Source organism: Pongo pygmaeus, chromosome 16 (assembly GCF_028885625.2).
Source record: "Pongo pygmaeus isolate AG05252 chromosome 16, NHGRI_mPonPyg2-v2.0_pri, whole genome shotgun sequence".
In the NCBI taxonomy this organism is placed as follows: domain Eukaryota; kingdom Metazoa; phylum Chordata; class Mammalia; order Primates; family Hominidae; genus Pongo; species Pongo pygmaeus.
The window spans coordinates 58,915,662-58,939,861 of NC_072389.2; the positions used below are offsets into that span (position 1 = coordinate 58,915,662).

Consider the following 24,200-nt stretch of genomic DNA (forward strand, 5'->3'; position numbering starts at 1 on the left):
ACTAAAACTGTAAATGTGGGATGAAGTAAAAATTAAGATTTTTATTTGCCTTAAGCATGATTTTTCTCTTGAACTGTATCATTTAACTGCTAGGAGATTCTAGTATTTTTGCACATCTAAATGTAAAAGGAAAATGATTAAGCATCAGCTTTATATTCTTTAACCCATTTGTGTTAGTATATCATACATGGTTATTTGAATATTTTGAAATTGCTAGATTAACCTTAAGTAGGACATATATTTTTTTTTCTAGTCTCCTTTAAATAAAGTGATCATATAATTTATTGTTCAAACCAGGCTACTTTTTAGAGTCAAATGGTGCATTATTAATAATTACCTTTAAACAAGAGGCACGAGCCAAAACTGTCCCAGTGAACCTGGATGTATCATGACCCTATCTTACAGGAATAAGGTGATGATTTGGCTTATTAAAAAGCATCAATGTTTCTGCGACACTTAAAATGTGACTATTGTTCTGTAAATCATAACCATATCTCTGTACCTCTATTTTTTTAATGACTGCAAAGAAATTAAGTTTCTTTTTACACTCTCAGTTAGTTTATTTCTACTTCTCAAAAAACTTCTGATGTATACAACAAAGGAAAAACAACCAAAGTCCTAACTATAAAAATATTGCTAGATGGTTTGAAATTTTTATTTTTATATCTCATGCTTATAAAACCCCCGTAACTCATATTCTCTTATCATATTTCCCAAATAATCTCTCAGCAATCAACTAAATTTCTGTGATGCAGATTCAGTTGCAGGTAAGTGAGAAATAACACAAATAATGGATTTAGAGGTAAACAAACTGCTCATCGTTTTTGAAAAATGTTGTAAGACCAAGGTAAGGGAGGGAGTGAGGGATAGAAAAAGAAAAGAAAGAAGGTAAACAAAATTACCAAAGGCCAGAAGACTGTTTCAGGTCACCTTGTGTTGAGGACTGGTTAACAAACAAGAGACAAAAGCTAGGGACCAATGTATTCTCCCCAACAAAAAGAACCACAACCACAAGTGTGTCCCCAGCTTCTGGCAAAGGATTGAAACCAAGTGCCAGCTTTAAACTTTCATTGTTTTATAAATAATTCTGAGAAATAAATGTACAACAAAATATCCTCTCTAGGAACTGAAATACTGAAATGATAGAAAATGTCAAATAAAAGCTCTGGGACAGTTAAAAAAAAATGGCAAGGAAAGTAAGGTATGGCCAAATAGGTGTAATAAAAAGGAAGTCTCATAACCAAAAATAAAAAAGGGAATAATTAAGGGTCTTTGTTGACAAATTACTGAAGTCAAAATATTCCCCCAAATTGTAGGGTATTGCCTGTACTAGAGACAATATACAAAGGATTATCCTTTCTTGGTACGATGCAAAGGTAAGGACTCCATTAGTCCTATGACAGAGACTCCAGTAGAAAGCTTAGTAAGTCTGACCAGATCTCAAGAATAAAATGTGAAAAATCAGAATTATTTTTGTGCACAGATTAGAAAATCATATAACTCCATGTGAAAAATGGAAAAGATGTGTTCAATTGTTATGAAATCACAATAGTACAGAACACGAAATACTAACTCAGACACCAAATTCTGAATTATAGAAGAAACTAAAGGTATTTATACACATTCATAAATTTTAAAAAAGTAAGATAAGCAAAGGACATTTGAAAGAGATTCATTACTTAAAAATAGCTTTTGCTATATTATTTTTGCCTTTAATAAATAATACTAATATTGTTTACAAAGAATTCAATAATAAAGATAATCAAAAGAAAATTAGATCATCTATAATTATAACACCTAGGGAGATCCTTAACTTCCTGAAGCAGGAATCTAAAGAGAAACCACACTTTTCCACAAAATTTCATATAATTTTACATAGAGCCCTAGAAATTATCTGTGCAATCATCAGTATTTTTTTCCTCTCTCATGCTCCCTCTCCTCAGTCATTGGTATTTCTACCAAATGCTTACAGTTCTCCACCTTTTCCCAGCATATGGCTTCTGCTTCATTAGCTTTGTCTCTGTGTAACAATGAAGAGCAGAGATCCCTTCTGACCCCAGGTTGGTACACTGAGTGAATAAGAAATAATAAACTTGAGTTGTTTTAGCCAATGAGATTTGGGACATTATTTGTTACTAGAACATAATATAGCCTATTCTGATCTAGATATTTTCCAAATTGATATCAATATATACATGAATAGATAGGTGGAAACAAGTGAGGCCTGGTGACCGATTCAATGTCATATAGCCACTCATTTAATCAATGCAACTACTGAAATGCCAAAGTTGAAATTAAAACCCAGATTGACTACTCCTAGTCCAGTGCTCCTTCCACTACATGAAGTGTGATTTCTCATGCTTATGTGCATTATACTTTCCCTGGAAACTACTAGAAGACACAGAAACAAATTCCCCCTAACTTCCCCACCTCTGACAGATGGCACATCTGTTTGAATAGACACGTCATAATCCAATTTTGGTCTATTCTGCATCCTATAAAAATTCAATGTCACTAATAGAATAAAAGTTCTCAATATCAAATTTAAAAAATTCATTAATAAGCCAAATTTTACGTAGCAGGAAAGATATTTGTCTCATGTGTTCTTTAAATAGCAATTATTTCCTTCCATTTGTTTTCACTTCTTTCTCTATATGTTTTTGTCAATTAAGGTAACAAGTATGTGTTACTAAATTTCTCTGTATTCGCCCTCTAGAGATGAAAACTAATTAAAAGAGATGTGGTATGTACATGTAATTTTACTTACTCCAAACACCTTTGCTTCCCAAACTATGCCACTGAAATCAGCAGTATCATATTGATGCTTTCTAAACATCATACTAACAAGCTTATAATTGGCCAAGAGGTCAGGAAAGGTATAGGTCTGAAGGAAAAACAACTTAGCCAGAATTGGCTCACCATTAAGTAGACCAAAGGACAAATTTTTTTTTAAATAGTGCTTCTCCTCTTTTGAGTGATTTGTATGTGTATTCACATAGTGAATAACCAACCACAAACACTTATTTTGGGTATATATTTGTGTGGCCACCAGATATTTCAGTCAATTCAATTCAACACATACTTATTAAATTGAAATCAATACCCAGAGAGTATGCTCACTGAAAAAAAAAAAGTATATAAAATTTATGAAATGTCTCAGAACATGAGTTCTTTCAAACAACCATACCACAATAACTTCTCACATGTGTAGCAACTGATTGACAAGATCAAGCTTGTAGACTACCTTAAAAAAGTAAGAAGCAGAAGAAACAAGACAAAAATCTCTGAAAACCCAAAAGAGAGTTTACAAACCAGGGCTCCCAAATTGAGCAAAACCAGTTACAATTTTCAGCAAATAGGGAGCTTTACAAGAAAATCTGTTAATGACAATAATAAAATATAGTTCTTTCCAGTGGAAAGCTACCACACTCCTCTTCTTGTGGCCTATTATACTCAATTATAACACAATTTAATCACAGCACTGCCTATTGCAGAGGTCAAGAAACAATGACCTGTAGGCCAAATCCTGCCTACCACTTCTCTTTGCAAAGAAACTATTACTGGAACACAGAAACACTCATTTACTGATGCATTGGCTATGGTTGTTTTTGCACTACCAACGCAGAGTTGAGTAGGTGTACCAGAGACTGTATGGCCCACAAAACCAAAAAATATTTGATATCTGATCCTTTAGAGAAAAAAATTGCCAACCCCTGGCTTATTCTAAATTAATGGGAATTTTAAATGTATGCAAAATATTTTTTCTGGGTAAAAATGCAATATAAATATAAAGAGAGCAATTTTGCATGTTAAATCCCCTTAATTCAGTTGTTACACTTTAAAAGAGGACCCTATCTTAAGTCTGTATTGGTTGTTTTTGTTACGCATGAGATTTTCCACCACAAATATAAATTGCTCCCAAAAGTCCAAGTCCAGGAATTCTTACAACTCTATAGCAAAAAACCCTAATAATACAATAAAAAAAACCAAGCCAAGCGTTTGAATAGACATTTCTCCAACAAAGATATACAAATGGTCAAGAAATATATGCAAAATCAATATCATTAATTATCAAAGAAATGCAAACCAAAACCACAATGAGATACCATCCAATACCTTTCAGGATGGCTATTATTAAATGAAAACAAAAACAAAACAAACAAAAGTCAGGTGTTTGTGAGGATGTAGAGAAATTGGAATCCTAGCACACTGTGGGTAGAAATGCAAAATGGTGCAGCTGCTATGAAAAACAGCATGGAGGTTCCTCAAAAAATTAAAAATAGAACTACCATATGGTCCAGTAATCTGACTTCTGGGTATTTATCCAAAAGAATTAAAATCAGGATCCTGAAGAAGTATTAGCATGTCTATGTTAAATGCAGCATCACAATAACCAAGATGTGGAAATAACCTAAAAGTTCATTAGCAGATGAATGGATGGAGAAATTTTGATATATACATACAATGGAATAACATTTAGCCTTTCAAGAGAAGGAAATTCTGCAATATGTGATAACATGATGAACCTTGAGAACATATGCTAAGTGAAATAAGCAGTCACAGAAAGACAAATATTGCCTGATTACACCAATATGCAGTATCTGAAATAGTCAAATTCATAGAATTGAAGAGTGGAATTGTGCTTGCTAGGGGATTAAATTATTAATCAATGGGCATAAAGTTTCAGCCCAGTAAAATTAGTAAGCTATAGAGATCTGCTGTACAACATTGTACCTAGAGTCAGCAATAACGTATTATACACTTAAAAATTTGTTAAGAGGGCAGATGTCATGTTAAGTGTTCTTACCAAAATAAAATAAGAAGTTGAAGTCCAGGTTCAAAGACTTCCTTTTATTTTCTTCAGGGGTACAAGTCATAGTTAACCTTCCACTGTGTCTCACTTTATATTCCATCTCCAGTCATATCAACTTCTCATTAACCTCCTACTTCTTCCCCATCTTCATATTCTGGGCTTTTGGACCTGCTGTTCCTTATAGCAAAATCTTATTCATCCATCAAGATTTAGTCCTAATATGACTTCCTGCATACCACAGACAGGGTTAGCCTCACCATCTAAAGCGGTTCCTCCCACTGGCACTTTGGGATATAGGTCAACTAGAGCACATATGTCACACCATGGTTTTTGCCAGCTAGATGTTAAAACAAACAAAAAAACAAAACAAAACAAACACTAGCTAACAATTTCTTTCTCTTGCTTCAACTAAGCAATGGACTCCTCTTCCAGATACACTCTCTCCTCTAATTCAGTTTTGTTTTTTTTTTTTACATAGCAAACAAAATGACCTTTTCAAAACATAAATCAAATCAAGTTACTCCTTTTGAGCAAAATCGTGAAAAGACTCCCTTTAATACTTGGAAGTCAAGCTTCTTACTTTGGATTATTACACCCAACATATTCTGTCCATCCCTCACTTTTCAATATTGACTCTTAATTCTCCCTCCCCCATACTCCTCTTGAGTCACAGTGGCCTTTTTGACTTCATTGTCTACCTCAAGCTCATTCCTACTTTAGGCCTTCTGTTGTAGCTGTTTGCTTTCCTTAGAATATTCTCCCCTCTGAAAGGTGGGAGAATCTCTGGTTCTTTCTTGCAATTCAAACAGTATAAATCCTACCTCCTTCTCTGATGTTCTTTGACCACTCAGGCTATAGTAAACCCCTAGGACTGTCTATCAAACTGCCCAACATTAATTCCCTGCAGAGCCTTTATCATTATCTGACAGTCTTGTTTTGTTTTGTTTACGATGTATCCTCTCTCACTAGAAATGTAAGTGCCATGGGCACCATGATCTTGTATCAAGAAGAGTGCCTGGTACATAGTAGATGTTCAATGAATATTTGCTGAATGAATAAAGTATTCTGTTTTGCATTCCATGCTACAAAACTTACATAACATGCAGACACAATAATTCTTTGTTTTCAAGGAGCTTTAGGCCTAACTGAGAAAATAAGACAAATAAATAGTGGTAAAATAATTAGGTAATCTATAGTTTTTGTTTGTTTGTTTGTTTGTTTGTTTGTTTTGAGACAGAGACTTGCTCTATTGCTCAGGCTGGAGTGCAGTGGTGTGATCTCAGCTCACTGCAACGTCTGCCTCCCAGGTTCAAGCAATTCTCCTGTCTCAGCCTCCCGAGTAGCTGGGACTAAAGGTGCGTGACACCATGCTGGCTAATTTTTTTGTATTTTTAGTAGAGACGGTGTTTCACCATGTTGGTCAGGCTGGTCTCAAACTCCAGACCTCAGGTGATCTGCCCACCTCTGCCTCCCAAAATGCTGGGATTACAGGAGTGAGCCACTGCGCCCAGTCCATAGTTAATTTATAAATTGTTTAATCACTTCTCGGCCTTCTGGCTAAGATCAAATGTAGCATCTGTTTTTATCAGTTTAATATAAATTATTTAACTAGCAGGTTCATGGTAAATTGTACATGCACATGCTGTAGTCTAGGTAGGATTTGACTAGGTAAAGAGAATATCTCTGGTACATGAGATTGAGCAGGAAGAAATGTGGAGAATAGAGTCACCAGAACCACCCATGTGGAAGAGCACTAGTGTACCAGAAATTACTGAAGAGCCTTGTCATGGGAATCTAAATGGGGTCTTCAGAGACAAGGAAGAAGAACAAATCCTATGAAGCTCAGTTTCTCCTGGGGCTGCTAATCCAGTATGCCACCCTACCTTCCCACAATGAGCTACCTAAAAGCATTTAATGTCATGCATGTTGAAACGTAATCAGCCCTCTTTCCTCTTTATCCTCTGATGAGAGGGTGAGTTAAGCAATTTTCAAATGATGTACAAAAGCAGGAAGCAATGTTTGCTACTTGGGGGATGCAGAATTGTACTAGTCTTTGCATCTGGGAAATGAAACATAAATCAGGCCTCTTCATATTTATTACACTTAAATTTCTGAAAGTTATTACAAACCTGTTGATTAGATTGTTGCTGGCTTCAGGGGTTTTGAATTGAGGGGAGGGCTTAGTAAAGTAATTATTTCAGGGAAGTAGAGACTCCTGATATACGACGCAATCCTCAGGCTATTTTTGAGTGCTTATTTTAGACAACTTTGTTATTAGAAAAAGAAGTCTAAGATTTAAGGGCAAGTAAACGGGGTAATAATATGCACTTTGTTGGTATAACAAGCCATTTTAACCACATTGCCTTTTAATCTTCCTTTCTGAGTCTTTATCAGCTCTGTTCTATGCCCACCTTACCCAAAGTGAATCATTTCTCCCTAATATGCTGGGCATACTAAGTTTTATCACCACTATTTAATATACTTTTTCTTATAAACTTTTGAATTAATTGAGACTGGTGTCTAAATATCAGTGGAGGCTGCTGCTGTGTTTCAACAGCCTCTTTGCTATTATTGACTATTTTTTGCTAGGTCACTATCCTCTGTACAATCAAGTCACATGTAAACCTGATTTGGACTTAAAGCAATTGGGTGGCGAAATAAATACACTTTTTTTTCTGTCAGTCATTTATATTTTTTTCTCTTACATTTCAAAAAAGGAAGCATTCTCTACTTTCTTACCATCTATTCTTCATGTTTTAGACTTCAGTAGTTTTCAATTCATGAGTTTATTCCACAAATATTTCTGAATGCCTTCCACGTGCCAGATATGCTAGGTGATGAGAATTTCATGATAAAGTTATAAAATAGGTTTATCATAACTGTAACTGTCCCCTTTGAACTTATACTGTAGTAGAGGGTAGAGAAGATACAAAATGAAATAAAAAGGATGCTGAGAAAGAGAGTAACAGAAAGTGGGCTGCTACCTACATAATGGTAAACTGACATCGAAGTTAGACTTGAAGGTGTAGAATTGGGGTGAAAATATTCTGGCAAAAGACTAACATCAGTGGAAATATGAGTTTCTTTAATAAGGCCAAATAGTTGGGGATTAAATATCTGGGTCATGGGACTGAACCTGTAGTTGAAGTTTTTCATCGTTTTTAATGTATGATTTTTGATTTTGGTTTGTATTACAAGGATGAATGCAACTCAGATTAATAATAATGGAATGCTCATTCTTAGTTTCTTTTCTTTCCATCATGCTTGTGGAAGCTGAAAATAATATTTCGTAAACAGTTATGTGAGTTCAATAGACTGGAAATTGTTATGGCTGAAGAATATGTGTAAACCTTACAGGACACCCCCTGCCCCACATGATACGTGTCAAACTCAAATTTATAACTCCAAAGATATTCTTGCTAAGAAAATAATAGATAGAGTTCCTAGTTTAGGAGATATAATACATTTTAAAATAATAGTACTAAATAGAAATTTGAATTTTATGAACATTCTGAAATATTAAAGTGGATATTTCCTAGGTTTTGATTATCCATAAATATACCCAGTCTGGAAATCAACACAAAATTACCAGTGGATAGTAAAAATCAATTAGAGTTCTTTCCCAAGTATCATTCATGAACTACTGACAAAACCTGCTCTAATTCTCAAGTGAAGAAACTTTTAATTATAATATGATGTATGTGTTCATGCTGAATGAAATTCAGTATATCCTGAAAACAAGAATTAAAAGCAACCATACTAAATGATTTATCAAGAAGACATCAGGTAACCACAAGAGGGCTGCAAAAGATTTAAGAGATATGATGTATCATTCATACATAATGAGACTTTTGTAGATTATATTACTTAGTCCCATTTGTCTGTGAATTAAACACCGATTTATTATAGCCTTTATACAGATAGAGAAATAAGGGCCCAAATCCTTAGATTTTATTCATTAGTGAAAGATAAACAGATTTTGATAATTATTTCCTGTTACAAAACTGAAGTCTGATAAAATATAATAACTCAATGTTCTAAAATACAAGAACTTGGTCCTAGAATTAATGGACATAGAACATTAGGTGAAGGCAAAAAAACATCAAGTTGTGGCCCCATAGCTGGGCCTTTGTGGTAGGTGCACAAGAACAGTGAAACAAACCATCATCTGAGGTACTGTGTGTTATATGGGCACTTCCTCACTATGCAACTCATTGAATTTTCTGTATCTAATCTCAGTTGCTATCTTGATTATGATAGAAGGGTAGACCATTTAAATCAGATGTATATTGAGGGCATAATTTGTCATGATTAATTGAATTATCATAAAAAGCAAAAATTTTGACAAAATACACTCAGAACTGTTAGTTTTCTGCTTCTATCTTACTAATTCCATCCTTGTTAACACCAGAAATTTAATGACTAAAAGTACGTCTCAAGATATTTTAAGCTGATAATTAGCATACATAAATGTTAAAGTCATAAAAGAAAGATACGCTTAAGAGATCTTGGCCAGGCGCAGTGGCTCACGCCTATAATCCCAGCACTTTGGGAGGCTGAGGCGGGTGGATCACCTGAGGTCAGGAGTTCGAGACCAGCCTGGCCAACATGGTGAAACCCCATCACTACTAAAAATACAAAAATTAGCCGGGCGTGGTGGTGCACACCTGTAATCCCAGCTACCCAGGAGGCTGAGGCAGGAGAATCGCTGGAACCTGGGAGGCAGAGGCTGCAATAAGCAAGGATTGCACCACTTCACTCCAGCCTGGGTGACAGAGCAAGATGCCATTTCAAAAAAAAAAAAAAAGAGAGAGATCTTAACGACAATTTGTTACCATCTATCAACTTGACTTTATAATTGATCTGGTTTAATAAAAGATAGGTCCTTGGTAATTAACAATTCTGGACTGACAGTCATATAATAAAAACTTCGTGAAAGTTCAAGATTCAGGTATCCTCTTAGATTTGGGAAGATGTCAACTGTCAAATAATTTTCTTATTTGAGCCTCAAGATAATCACACATGAAGAGACAGGACCCATACTATTCTTTCCATATTTTGCCGTATGATTACATGATCAATGTCATGCTATGGTTGTTGTAAAACAGAGATTGGCCTGAGAGACAAGAAAAAGGAAAACAAAACATCTGCTACCAGAGAATCAATGGAGAAGGCCACGTTTTATATAACGACAAGAGACCTCTAGTGGGAGCTAGGAAGAAAGTAATGAAGGTGAGCAGGACTTTGCATTTTGTAAGTTTTTTTTTTTTTTTTGAGACGGAGTCTTGCTCTGTCGGCCAGGCTGTGACACAATGTTGGCTCACTGCAACTTCCGTCTCCTGGGTTCAAGCAATTCTCCTGCTTCAGCCTCCTGAGTAGCTGGGATTACAGGCACATGCCATCACGCCTGACTAATTTTTGTATTTTTAGTAGAGACGGGGTTTCACCATGTTGGTCAGGCTGGTCTCGAACTCCTGACCTCGTGATCCGCCCGCCTCAGCCTCTCAAAGTGCTGGGATTACAGGCATGAGCCATGGTGCCCGGCTTTGTAAGCTTTATTAATGGCTTTCTAAAAGTCATCAGGTTTTGGGCAATATGTGAAGACATAGAACAACTACAATTTTCAGTCACATTTGATTGTGCATGGAGTTAAATATGTGCATAAGAAAGCCCCTGCTGCTCACAGCAGCTTGTTAGGATCATTTTTATATCTGGCAGGAATAATCACACTTGAACCAAAAGATTATGCAGGATATTTTAATTTAGGATTAAAGCTGTTTGCAGAATTATATGAGCTGTATAGTACGAAAAAAATTACAAATAAATAAATGTCATTTGGAGATGCAGAGAACTGGGGGTGCCTTCAGGGCATCACTATTAAAACAGAATTCAGAAAAATGGACAAGAATGTTAGCTGGATGTATTTTTTTAATAAGTTCATGCTCTTAGTTCCAATAAACAAAGATAAAGTCTTAATAGATTTTGTTTTTAATAGTATAGGGGAAATATTCCATGAAAATAAATGCTTTCTTTTTTGAGAATTGCTTCCTGTTAGTTTTTTGCATTTGCTGCTCTCTTAGGGCCAGTTTCAACATAAGTCATTGGTAAAGAAGTAGTGCTCCTGTTGGGATTGCTTTAAATGGGTCCAGATGGTACTCTCAGTCAATAAGTGATATTACCAGCTTTCAACAAGAAAGATTTTATTCTCCTCCATTTCTTTCCAGATATAAGCAACTAATACTTTGAGTTAACATTTGAATTCTACAAACGTCATTTTTTTTCCAGAAAATACCATCCAGTGCATTAGTCATTAAAAAAACAGAATAGAAACACATTTTAAAGAGGCAACATTTATAATCATTTTAATCAGAACCGACAAGTTGCTCAAAAACAGAGCATCCAAATCCACTGGAGTGAATTTGGACCCCAATAAATAATAACCTCTTTAAGTAAGTGGAATAGAGTCGTCTTTTGGGTACTACAAGAAGCAGGATCTTAACAAATTTTGAGAGGCTACATGTTTTTAAAAAGGAAAAACAGGCCTGGCACGGTGGCTCATACCTGTAATCCCAGCACTTTGGGAGGCCAAGGCGGGCAGATCACAAGGTCCAGAGATCCAGACCATCCTGGCTAACACAGTGAAATCCCATTTCTACTAAAAATACAAAAAATTAGCTGGTTGTGGTGGCATGCGCTTGTAGTCCCAGCTACTCGGGAGGCTGAGGCAGGAGAATCACTTGAAACTGGGAGGCACAGGCTGCAGTAAGCCGAGATCACGTCACTGCACTCCAGCCTGGGCAAAAGAGTGAGACTTCCTCTCAAAAAAAAAAAAAAAAAAGAAAGAAAGAAAGAAAGAAAGAAAAAAAAAAGAAAAAGGGAAAGGGAAAGGAGAAAAGAAATAAGGAAGAAAAAAGTCTAAATAAGCTAAATAGTTTTGGATGCATAATATATGAGCATGATTACAGAATTCATAGGTTCTAAAATATCTATAAAATTATTAATGTAAATGAAGGCAAATGCAAAGATGTGCTTTAATAAAGTATGCTAACACAGTCCCTAGATCAAGCTAAATACAAAATTAAAATGCCTAAAATGTTTAACTTTTCTCCATATTCTATGTTAGAACTTCCTCCTTCAAATTAACTGATAATTACAAACAGAGTATTTAATCCAAGAAGAAAGTTATAATCTTAGATTTCTATGTCTCTTATAGGGTTAATGAAATATCGTAGGGGGAGAGAAACTGAAATAAATCTAAAGCTAAGTTTAGTACTAAATAAGTGATATAAATATTTATTCAGTGAAAAATCTTACTTTAGAAATAATGGAAGAGAGAACATTTTTTGAAACCAGCTAAACCCAAAGCAGAACCAACCTTTTCACTGGTAGAAATCACGGCTGTCTATCAGCAATTATAAAAGCAATAACGCCGACCTTGAATCAGCCTTAAAGGTCTTCACTCACAATTACATTATCAGCTTTATGAATTTTCAGTTGCTATCTCAGCCATAAATTCAATAAATGCAGAGGTGATCAGTAATAGGAAGATAGCTATTTTAACAGCTGACTTCATTGAAAAAGGCATTTGAGAAAGTACACATTATACTGGCATTTTCCATGTTAAAAAATGCAGCTTTTTCAAATCCTGCTCAGTACACTTTAGATGAGGACTTATGTCCTCTCAGGAACAACAATGAAAACTAAAAATCAAACTCAGCCAAAACTAGAAATGATTTAAATAAATTATATCTGCAGCCCTGGGAAAGCAACAGTCAGCTAAAAGGTTTTTATACCTGGAAATGTTTTTACATTTCAAGACTTTACCTTGGAGCATTCTTTTTTCTCATCTTAAATATATAACTTCACTTCCTCTCTGTATCTTGAACATAACAGCTCACAATGGTAGAGAAATCCAATCAAAAAATAGCCCTGTGTGTAGTTACTGTAATTAACAGATTCAATATCTATTACCGCCAGTCAGGTATCATAGCAACCTTGTAGTGCTGAAAACTGCTTAGAAAATTCTTCAAAACCAGCAAGACTCTGCTTTAGGAAAACAACACTGGGGACATGACTGGCTGTCAACATCTGTGGGTGTTGCTATGGGCACAGCCACAAAGAACTCTGCCATCTATACAAAAAGGTATACACACAGAGAAGAGGGGAGGGACATAGAAGATAAATTGATAAGGAAAACCAAAAAGAAGAAATAATTGGGCTGGCAATATACAATAGGCACACAATTTTGAGTCTATGTTTTACACAAATTCTTTTCTATTGAAGCTAGAGAATCCAAATTAAACTTAACTGTAATTGTGACTAAACATGAGCCAGGGTTTGGAAATAATATCTGAAAACTCTCCATTTGTACCCTTTATCACAAGTCTTAATTTGAAACTTAAAGTGAATTACAGTTAAAATAATATTTAAACTTCCACTTATAAACCCTTAATAGTCGTTTATAAATCTACAGAAGAGAAAAGAACAGGTTACTATGAACAAGAACCCAATATTGATTTTTCAGCAGTGCAGTAAGGCATCTCCATTCTATTTGGCTGCTGTCAAAGCCACTCTTTAACAGCTGGAGTCAAATTGCACTATTTACAGCAAGAGCCCTTGTCAAGTGGACCATAAGTATCCTAACAATACACTATTCAAATGGCACTTTGCCACACAAATTGCTGACTTGATGAATAACCTATGTCAATGACTAAGGCCAATATAAAAGTTTCATTTTTATGAGAGGTTTTACATTCACACATTAAGTAAGCTTTCTTTGAAGAACTATTAGGCTATATATTTCAGGCCTTTGGATGCTGAAAATAATGAAAATCTGTTTAAATACATCGAGGGAACTTGACAACATTAATATGGATCCGGTGTTAACTACATTTGTCACACGAGTCAGAACAGAGTCCTTCTGTTGCTGGCACTCCCCACTGGCACGTGCTGCACAAAGCCAGACTTAAGCTAGCCTCGCACCACGAAATAGGAGCATTCTCCTTTTGTGCCTCTGATTTACATGGCCAACGAATGTTTAGATACAAGCCAGGCTTTGAAGTCCTGTGAGGAAATTCGGAGTTGCTTCTGGGTGTGAGGTGGACAGCTGGAGTCATTTAATGGTGCATTTTCTGCTTTTCATAGTCACTCAGACCTTCTAAATTAGTTTGGAAACAAAGCTGTGACACATTCCTCATAGTTTTCTTCATGATTGAGGTAATATTTTAAAAACAGAAAAAGTTTAAACTCATCCCACAAAATGAGAAAAGGGAAATTCTTCATAAAGCAGTTATGGAAAAAAAAAAGGATTAGGTATTACAGAAATTTGTATTTAACTTACAGTACATAAAATTATCTATAAAACTCTTACGATAAACAGTTATACACTGTCAAAAACTTGCATCGCTTTATGTGTTCAAAAAGCAAATGACCTTGTAGATTTCTCCCCTAATGTTTATTTCTTTATTCTATCTTCCTAGGCTGGATATTATCATTTAGGTACTACAGTTTTAAGCTGAGATTCACCAAATCAAAATACTTAAAACAGAAATCTTAATCCAATGTTTACAGAGGAAAATGACTGTTCATCAAGTGTTTGAAATTTAAAATAAAAATCTATTTATTTTCTTTTAAAATTATAAAAAATTGACATAAAATATTGTCCACACTAGAAAAATAGTTCTATGCTGCTTATTATATTAAAAAGAATAAATCAAAAATTTACTAATCAAAAAGGGAAAATTTTCATTCTATATGGATGATTTAGCCCTATATAATGCAATTTATTGTTTTAAAATAAATATTTGTTCTTTTTTATATACAAGTTTAATATTAAAATAAAGATAGTTTAATAAAAACCATGGTAACATGTAGTATTGCCATGATGAATTATTATTTAATACTTTTACAAGTATATTTTCAGATGATATTTTCCAGTCTCACAATTTAGAAACTATACTAATTCTATTTTGGTTATTTTTTGTGTCATAAAACATAAAAGAACTAACTTTTCATTCTGATAAGGTGATAGGTAGTAGTGGGATCAAACTTTCAATTGGTGGTCTACCAATACACCAGCTGTTTTTTACAAGCGGTATCAGAATAAAGCTCTAATAAAAATTTTCAGCAAATGGTATCAGAGAGACATCATCATAAGGTCAGCTAAAGGTTAAAAATATATATAATCATATTTCTAGAAAGCTCAACTAGAATGTAAATGAGGCAGTGCAGTCTTTATTTATAATCAATTTTATATGCTTAGATAAAGATGCACATATAAGTGCATTATTTAAAGAAAATTCCATTAAAAAAAATTCCAACTAAGTTGGGAGCCATTACCTACAAATTTGTTCCTCTACAAAGGGTGGTTTTCCAAACACATATGAGTTCCTGGTTTCTGTCACAGATTAGACTTGATATAAGCTCTTTTGGATTACATTCCACACAGTGCAGAGGTTGGGATAAGTTGTTTCATGTAAAATACAGATATGGAGGGAAAAGGGAGGTGTTGACTATTTTGTCAATTTCTCCTCAGACCCCATGATCTCCAAGTCCAGTAAAGACTGTCTAGATCATAAATTGGGAAACGACAACCAGTGCATCATCTCTAGTCCACTGCCTGTTTTTGTAAATAATGTTTTTATTGGAATACAACCACCCTTGTTGAAGAATTGTCTATGGTTGCTTCTGTGCTTCTAAAGCAGAGTTGAGTACCCATAGCAGCAAAATTCTGGCCTGCAAAGCCAAAAATATGTACTATCTGGTCCTTTCTAAGCCAATTTTTCTGTTGCTATAAAGGAATACCTGAGGCTGAGTAATATATAAGGAAAAGAGTTTTATTTGGCTCCTGATTCTGCTGGCTGGAAGACAGGACATCTGGTGAAGGCCTCAGTCTTCTTCCACTCATGGCAGAAGGTGAACCAGAGCCATGTGTGCAGAGATCACATGGTGAAAAGGGAAACAAGAGAGACAGGAGAGGGAGGAGCTCTTATTAGCATCCAATGCTCCTGGAAACTGATAGAACTCATGTACTCCTATCCTGACATTAATCTATTCAGGAAGGATCTGCCCCATGACCTAAACACCTCTCCTTAGGTCCCTTCTTCAACACTGAGGAACAAATTTCAATGTAAGGTTGGAGAGGTTAAATATCCAAATCATAGCAGGTCCTTTACAAAAAAGAAAAATACTTATCCCTGGTCTAGTTCATCATTGTCCAATACAAATAGAATGCAAACCACATTTGTAATTTTAAATTGCCTAGTAGATACATTAAAAAAAGGAGAAAGAAATGGGTGAGATTAATTTTAATAATATATTTCATTTAATCCTATATATCCAGAATAGAATTTAACATGTAGTACTAACCACATTTCAAATACTCAGTAGCTACAAATGTTTAATGGCTACCATTTTAGACAGTGAAGCTCAGGAAAAGCAAACCAGAAGGAGCTGCTGGGAGACCTGTTCTACAGAAAATCAGTTTTAAAGAAAAGACATTTCCAGGATACTACAATGGGCCCCAAATAATAATCCACTTTACCCTTTTATTCATTTTACAGACAAGAAATGCAGAAAAAGAATTTAAAAGCAACTAACCAACCAACAAACAAAATAGGTGTTTTTCCCTTAAAATATGATGAAGCTACAAAGATTTCTGCAATATATAGATGATTTTAGGATGGTTGTTTATTCTCTACTTTGATGCTAAATTCCTTCAATTGCAATTTAAACAGGTTCTATCTTGTCTTATCCTTAGATAAATCTAAGAAAAGCAGTTCTCCATCATGAATATGATATTGTATTCCTTTAAATCCTTTATGACTCTGGCCTTTCTTTCCCATGCCAGAGATATTCTTTGTCTAGCAGCACAAATTCAACTCCTCTAGCATTTCAAACTGGCATTATTTTCAAAATGTTTTGTTATATTTGTTTTTCTCTTGCAAACTTTTCCCCAGATCTATATGCACTTGTTTCAAATGCAACAAGAAAAAATAAATACATAAAGTCCAAATGTTGCCAAACACAAAAAGCTCCGCTGTAGTCTTCTGTTTAAATAGTTCATTCTATTGTTGGAGAATATTTCACCTGTGTCTTACTAAAATCCACACACAAAAAAATCCTGAAATACAAAGTAACCTTTAACAGTTTTAAATTTCACAGGCATACTGTCCCTCATTTTCCCCACATACAAAATGAGATGATTCAAACTTGGTTTCTTAAAATTAATTTTTTTCTTATGAAAACTCATGAAGCATTTTACCGTTAGTAACAAGGAGAATGGGAAACTTATAAGCACCCATAAAATTTCATGCTTATCAAATTTGTAAATTAAAGAAGACTAAGATAAAGCAACCTTGGCAGGTACAGTGGCTCACACCTCTCACCCCAGAGACTCAAGAGGCTGAGGCAGGAGGATCACCTGAGGCAAGGAGTTTGAGATCAGCCTGGGCAACAAAATGAGATCTTGCCTGTAATAGAAAAACTTTTTAAATTTAGCCAGGTATGGTGTTGTGCACCTGTAGTCTCAACTACTTGGAAGGCTGAGCTGAGAGAATTGCTTGAGCCCAGGAGTTCAAATCTGTAGTGGGCTATGGTAATGCCACTGCACTGTGATTGTGCTGGAGTGCAGTGGCACGATCTCTAAAAATAAGACCCTGCCTCTAAAAATAAATAAATAAATAAATAAATAAACAAATAAACAAACAAATAAATAAATAAAACAATCTCAACAGCCTAACTCTATCAGGATGAAATGCTAAGAGAAAAAGTGTGTAATAGAAAATGAAGATACCCAGTACATAAATTAAAAAGATATAACTTAGGAGAAGCACAAATAAATATTGTTCTAATTAGCACTAAATGCAATAATAAGAGAAGTATAGTATGTAGGATAAAGAAGGTGATAGTCCTGTCCAATTCAGTTTATCTCTGAATGTAAAGAATGAAAGTTTGAAATTGTAGTCATCTAAGGCAAGGGGCAAAAGCAAGAAAATAAAGTTGAAATCAGCCTATAAGTAGGAAAACAAGACTCTGGCATTTTATTGCTTCTTGAAGTCAAGGAAGAAACAAAATTATATAAAGAAAATGAAATCTATATATATTATTACCACTACCTAAAGAGTAGCTATGAAGCTCTTCAACAAAGTGAAATAAATAGCAGTCAGTTTACCTTCTGGGAGTTAAACTAGTAAAAATGACACTTGATGAATGAGATTTGCTCCTGCAGACCCTGGACATCTGAAACGCATAGGTCAAGAGACATGCCCCAGTTCTCATCTACTACTCTAGCATATAATTTCCACTATAAGTTGCTAACTCTGTTATGAATAGTGAGCAACAAAGACACATCAAGATGGGGATGCTTGGCAGCTGGCTCAGCTCACTCACTGGGCTTTATTCACTACAGCCTTATGATACCTAAGACTGTCAGTGTGATTCAATTTCCCACCCTATGTTCAGCTGTGAATGTTGAAGTTTCAATGCATCTCTATAACTGTCCTTAGAAAAATGACCTTTTCAAGTTAAGAATAGGAAAAATAGGTTTTAAAAACCTAAAGACAATGGATTAAATGAGAAAAGAAAAAAAGCCGTCACCTAATCACCGGCTTCAATATCTGAAGGAGGAAAGTACAAACGAAAGCAGGTGTTCTAAATGGAGTCTTAAAAAGAGAAATACAAAATTCAGAAATGTTTCCATGCATTATTAGCCTTGACCAAGGGAGATGGTGCTCTGCTGGGCTGAAAGCATTGGCTACATTCAACTCTCAGAGCTCAGTGAATGAATATCCTCTGGGCTCTGACTCCATTCCCATCAAGGGACCCTGTATTACAATTTCCCCTGGCCTCAGCTTTGCTACAGTGAGAATGTAACAAGCAATAACCAGAATGCCAATTAAAGAATTGTCATTCTATTTTATACATTCATTTTTTAGGTATTTAGTTAGTGTGACTCAGTTCTCACAAAGCTGACAAATCCTAGACTCACTTGTGAAATCTAAATCAGGCCTCTAAACCTAAAAAGCTAAAGATTACATGCTAGCACCCCTGCCCCAACTCTACTGCTTTGAGGCATGGCTTTAATGGCCCATTGGCCTTTCTCGATGATGACACATTCTTTTGCCTAACTATATACATACACCTGAGATAAAATAAGGTCTTATTCTAAGTCCTTATTAATAGTATATTACTAGTTTTCATAATACCATTACAATAACAGAAAAGATAACAATATGTAATTAAAAATCAGCAAAACTTGATTTAGCAATCCCACTTCCAAAAATATATCCTTTAAATAATCCACATGAAAAAAGCTTTAGGTCCATAGATGTGTTACTTATAAAAGTGAAACATAAAAACCAAGCCATATACCAAGCCATAGAGAAACAATTTATGCCAGCAATGATAGAAACACCACATACAGCATAATGCAGCCATTAATAATAAAAGTTACATATTAATACCATGAAAATACGTTTATATGAAAAAATACATTTGATATGTACATATAAACGGTATAGTTACAACAGTATGTTGAGGGGATAATTTGGAGGTGAAAATACAAAAAGATGGAAAATAATCCCTTAAAGAAATCAGATGAAATTACTATATCATATTTAGAAGTAAACAACAAAGCTAGTCCAAATTTCTGCTAAGCTGGTTCACTTGGTTTATGAGAATAAATGCCAACTCCATCACTGTGTATTCACTGAGGCTTGGAATCCTAGAGAGTTAGTGATCCTACAGATACTGGGTATATCAAAAGAATTATCCATACTGTGATAATTTTTCTGATTTTTTTGTGATCTGGGTTTTCTGATTTTTTTTTTGTTTATTTTCAATCAGCATTTTTAAGAGGTCAGATACTCTTAAGTGAAAAATAAAAATATATCCAAACTACAGAATATAAATGTTTTCCCTTCCTTATGGAAAACCACCTAGGATTCAAGGGTTAATATAAAATTGACTCAATTTTGATAAGCCAGAACCTATTTTGTTAAAAATCATGCCATAGTAAGTATAATAGTCACTCAAAAAGTTATACTGATTCATTCAAGATTACTTGGTAGGTGCAGCAGTCTCTTAGTTCTTGTTTTTGTGCTGCTACTTAAGTGCCATGTATTTATGAATGCATATAACTTCTTATTTGGTTGATGATGTTCTTTGTGAACAACAGCTTGATTTGAACTTACCTTACATGAAGACTCCACCTGCAGACCAGGGCAAGGTAATGGCCCAAGCTGGTAGGGGCTGGAGGATCTCTGTTCTATACTTTTGTGCTTAAGTGTCTCTGAGGCAATGGGAAATACAGACTTCACAAGCTGTGAATCATCACAACAATTAAGAATAATTCGTGCTCTTTCTCCTGTCTCATGTCTTTCCAAAGTGCCTGGAAAACAAGATTAGAGGTAAAAATGTCAGCAAAATATTTACCCCAACAGAATAAGACAGAACAAAACACTCTTTAACAGAAGAATCACAATCCCTTCAGTTACCGTGCCTTAGAATCTTGCAACCAAAAAATAGCCTGGGAGCTTTTTCTAAATCACTCAAAATACTTGCTCATAAAGGTTGAACTTATGGATTTGAAAAGCTCATCTTCCTCTTTGTGCTTCTTCATCCACTGAAATCAACAGGAGATTCAATAGTCTTTAATAGTAAAATCTCTTACTTATTATACAGTTGTAAGTGATCAATAACACATAACTATGGAATATTTTAGTGCTGTCCCCTAGTGTTCCAACTCACAAGCAACAGAGAACCCACGGTGCTTTGCCTGGGTTCCCAGGCTTGAAATGTTTCTATTGGTAACATATAATTTAAATGAATGGAGCAAGTAAGAACACGGATGCTTTGTGTACTGCCTCCCTCACCCATGTGTCCCCACAGGGCTTTGTTGTTTTATTGTTGGTATTGTTGTGATTATATCCTTTGGCTTTTATTTCTTATGTTATTAGAAGGGGAAAAAATCCTTTGCCTCTGTCATTCTTGCAGTTTCAGAATTTAGGAGTGCTGTCAAGTTCAATCTAAAGTTAAAAAAAAAAGTATAAAATAGACCAAAAGTATCAGAAACCAATTCACAAATAATTCAATGTTTTTATAAAATACGATGCCATACCCTCAGTGAAATATCAATAAATATGAATTAATCATGTTCTCCGTCTCTTATGAGTTCATTTGCATTATTCATACTATATTAAATATATAGGTTATCTCCTACTGAATAAAGACACAAAGGAATACTAATTTAATACATGATACCTAAATATAGACTTCATTTCATATTCTTTTCTACCAGTGAGAAAGAAGTAGATGTACTATTTATATTGTTAAGAAAATATCAACTTAATTACAATAAGAAAATAGAAATAATAATTGTAGGCCACTATGTCTTTAGATAAAAAGATTGGTAGATATATTTGAAGATTATGACTATTCTATCCTTCCTCATTTCTCTCCCACTCTTCTATAGCCTTCTTTTATTACAACTAAACTACCATTAGTTGGCACCGTGGATTCTGAACCAGTAACAATTATTTTGCTCAAATAACAGGCAGAACTTCAGTCTCAAGTCCCTTAACAATATACTTTTATTATAACATTTCTACATTCATAAATAAACATCCTTATAATACAAGGTTATAAACATGTTGTTCTTCTAAGCTTTCCTTTTCCATCAAGATTGATATATCTGGCTGGGTGTGGTGGCTCATGCCTATAATCCCAGCACTTTCGGAGCCTGAGGTGGGCAGATTGCCTGAGTCCAGGAGTTTGAAACCAGCCTGGGCAACATGGTAAAACGCCATCTCTACAAAAAAGTACAAAAATTATCCAGGCATGGTGGGAAGCACCTACAGTCCCAGCTACTAGGTAGGGCTAAGGCAGGAGGCTCTCTTGAGCCCAGAAGGTCGAGGCTACAGTGAGCCAGGATCATGCCACTGCACTCCAGCCTGGGTGACAGAACGAGACCCTGTCTCAAAAAAGAATAAACACAAAGTCTGTCACAATGGTATGCAACAGCTAGATATTCTGGGACTTTAATTTTTATAAATTAGGAAAAAAATATTGATATATCTTCTGAAGGATACACCTCAGGGAGAAAAAAAATGATTTATAGATCCATAAATGAAGTGGACAGCAACATCAAGAAAACCCTTTCTCTCAAGACTGACAATAGGAAAAGCTTCACAAACCAAAGATAAGAATTATTACTGCTTCCTGAAAACTACTGCATTCCAGAACTTGGAACCGTGTTATGTGGTAAAATTCACTGTCTTTCTGAGAAGTTTCTCTTTGAATATGGTATCATCCTGGATATTTTCTTCTCACAAGTTCTCTGTGGCTCCTCAAATTGTGACATTTTTTACATATTTTGAGAATTATTGGGAAAGAACTTATTGCACTTTAATACATTTGTTATGTGCCTTATGCAAAATGTATACATTTTATATATGCACGTTTTATTGTATACCTAACGTCTTACCGAAACACAACATTTCTTGTATTTTTTTAGTGATGAAAACAGTTTATCTACAAACTTAGGTAGTTGTAATCCATTTTCATTCATGCACAGATAATTAATCTGTCTGAGCATCTACTATGCTACCACTGAGCATCCACCATGCCAGATGATGACAATGTATAGTATATAGGAATGACTCAGTCCAGGTCCCCAAGAGCTTCCTTAAAACCTAATGGCAGTGCAGAGGCAAGAAACATCTGAAAACTGATAAGCTGCAATATTTAAAGTAACATCTAAGCTATTCCCATCCAAAACTAAAAATCTCTCATTCTAAAAATGTTAGACACTTGGTTTTGTGTACAAGAGCTTCTATCATGATTAGTTATAAAATAGTTAAAAAATAATTAATATTTTGTTTCAAAGAACTGATTAAGGCATACACATGACATAAGGAATGCTTAGAGTCAATCAATTTCTGTAAAAGATATAGACAGACAGATAAATAAACTACATGTTCAAAGCAGTAAGTTAATTTTGTAATAAGTTCAGGACGGCAGCTTTTGAAAGACCTTGGTTAAAATTCTGACAGTGGATGGGTATTCCCACATGTGCTAGTTATCAATTTATTACCTCTTAGATTCAAATTCACCCTTCACTGTTTGCTTTGTGAAAAGGAATTTGGGCTTGATAAATATTTTCTCATTCATCAGCTGTTGAAATACTAACCTTTGTGGACAGAGGGTGCTGGAAACACCTAGTAGAAGAAAGGGTTAAGGCCAGGTATAATAGCTCATCCCATCCTAACTGTAATCTTAGCACTTTGGGAGGGTAAGACGGGTGGATCACTTGAGTCCAGGAGTTCAAGACCAGCCTGGGCAACATTGGAGAAACCCCGTCTTTACAAAAATTAGCCGGACATGGTGGCATGCGCTTGTAGTCACAGCTACTTGGGGGGCTGAGGTGGGAGGATCACTTGAGCCAGAAAGTCGAGGCTGCAGTGAGCTGTGATCATACCACTGTATTATAGCCTGAGTGACAAGGTGAGACCTCGTCTCAAAAAAAAAGAAAAAAAAAAGAGGAAGAAGAAGGAGGAGGAGGAGGAGAAGGAGAAGAAGGAGAAGGAGAAAAGAAGAAGGGAAGAAGGGAAAGAAGAAGGGGAAGTGGGAGGGGAAGGGGAAGAAGAAAGGGCTTTCTTTTCTTGGTTCTGGTGTACTTTTCTTGGAGTAGTATTAGTGGCTTCCCCAGTACAGGTGTCTGTAGCACATGACGGCCGGGCTAGCAGCACTTTGCATCCAAACACTTTCTTTGGCATACTCTTTGGGCAGTTTTGTAACAGCGCCTCCAGCAAGACATCTCCCTATGGACAGCTTTCTCTGGCACCCTCGAGGGAATATTTCTGGAAAGCTCCACCAGCACTACACCATAGCAGCTTCTTTGCCATTCAATACATATAACCATACCCTCTCTAGCAAGGTCAGGAACTTACTTAGCCCTAGCGGGTGGAGGGGGGGTCTTTCTTGGTTTCTTCATCAAGCTATCTCAAGTTCTAGGGATAGGAGTCATCCTTCGCATCTGCTATTCCTATATTCTTTAGAGTTCTCTTCTTACTAGTCAATCTCTCATATTCAAATTCTTTATGATAGTTAATAATTCTTTATACTAAATTTTCTGTTTAAGTTACTGCATCATTTTTTTCCTGATTAGACCCTGATTAATACACTATGACAAATCACTTATGATGCAGAATGTTTCCTTAAATATGTCTCCAAAGTTATGAAATTTACATAACTTCAGAGATCTATTTAAACTATTAGAGAACATCTATAGCAAAAAAATAACCAAAAAGGGAGGTATGACCACAAGGAAGATTTCCAACAAGGCATGCCTTTGCAACTCTAATATACTGCCTTGGGCAAGATACAGAAT

General features: G+C 35.2%; 1 protein-coding gene and 1 pseudogene across 3 annotated transcripts in view; one reads left to right on the plus strand and one right to left on the minus strand.

Moving 5' to 3' along the window:
• Positions 1-24,200, minus strand: part of WDR72 (WD repeat domain 72) — a 208,758-nt gene that overhangs the window by 127,143 nt on the left and 57,415 nt on the right. For all 3 annotated transcript variants that reach the window (XM_054451877.1, XM_054451876.2, XM_054451878.1), the window contains exon 13: positions 20,005-20,201. In XM_054451877.1, the coding sequence (XP_054307852.1) occupies positions 20,005-20,201 (197 nt within the window). The remainder of the gene's footprint in view (positions 1-20,004; positions 20,202-24,200) is intronic.
• On the plus strand, positions 6,351-6,498 carry LOC129014853 (U2 spliceosomal RNA; annotated as a pseudogene).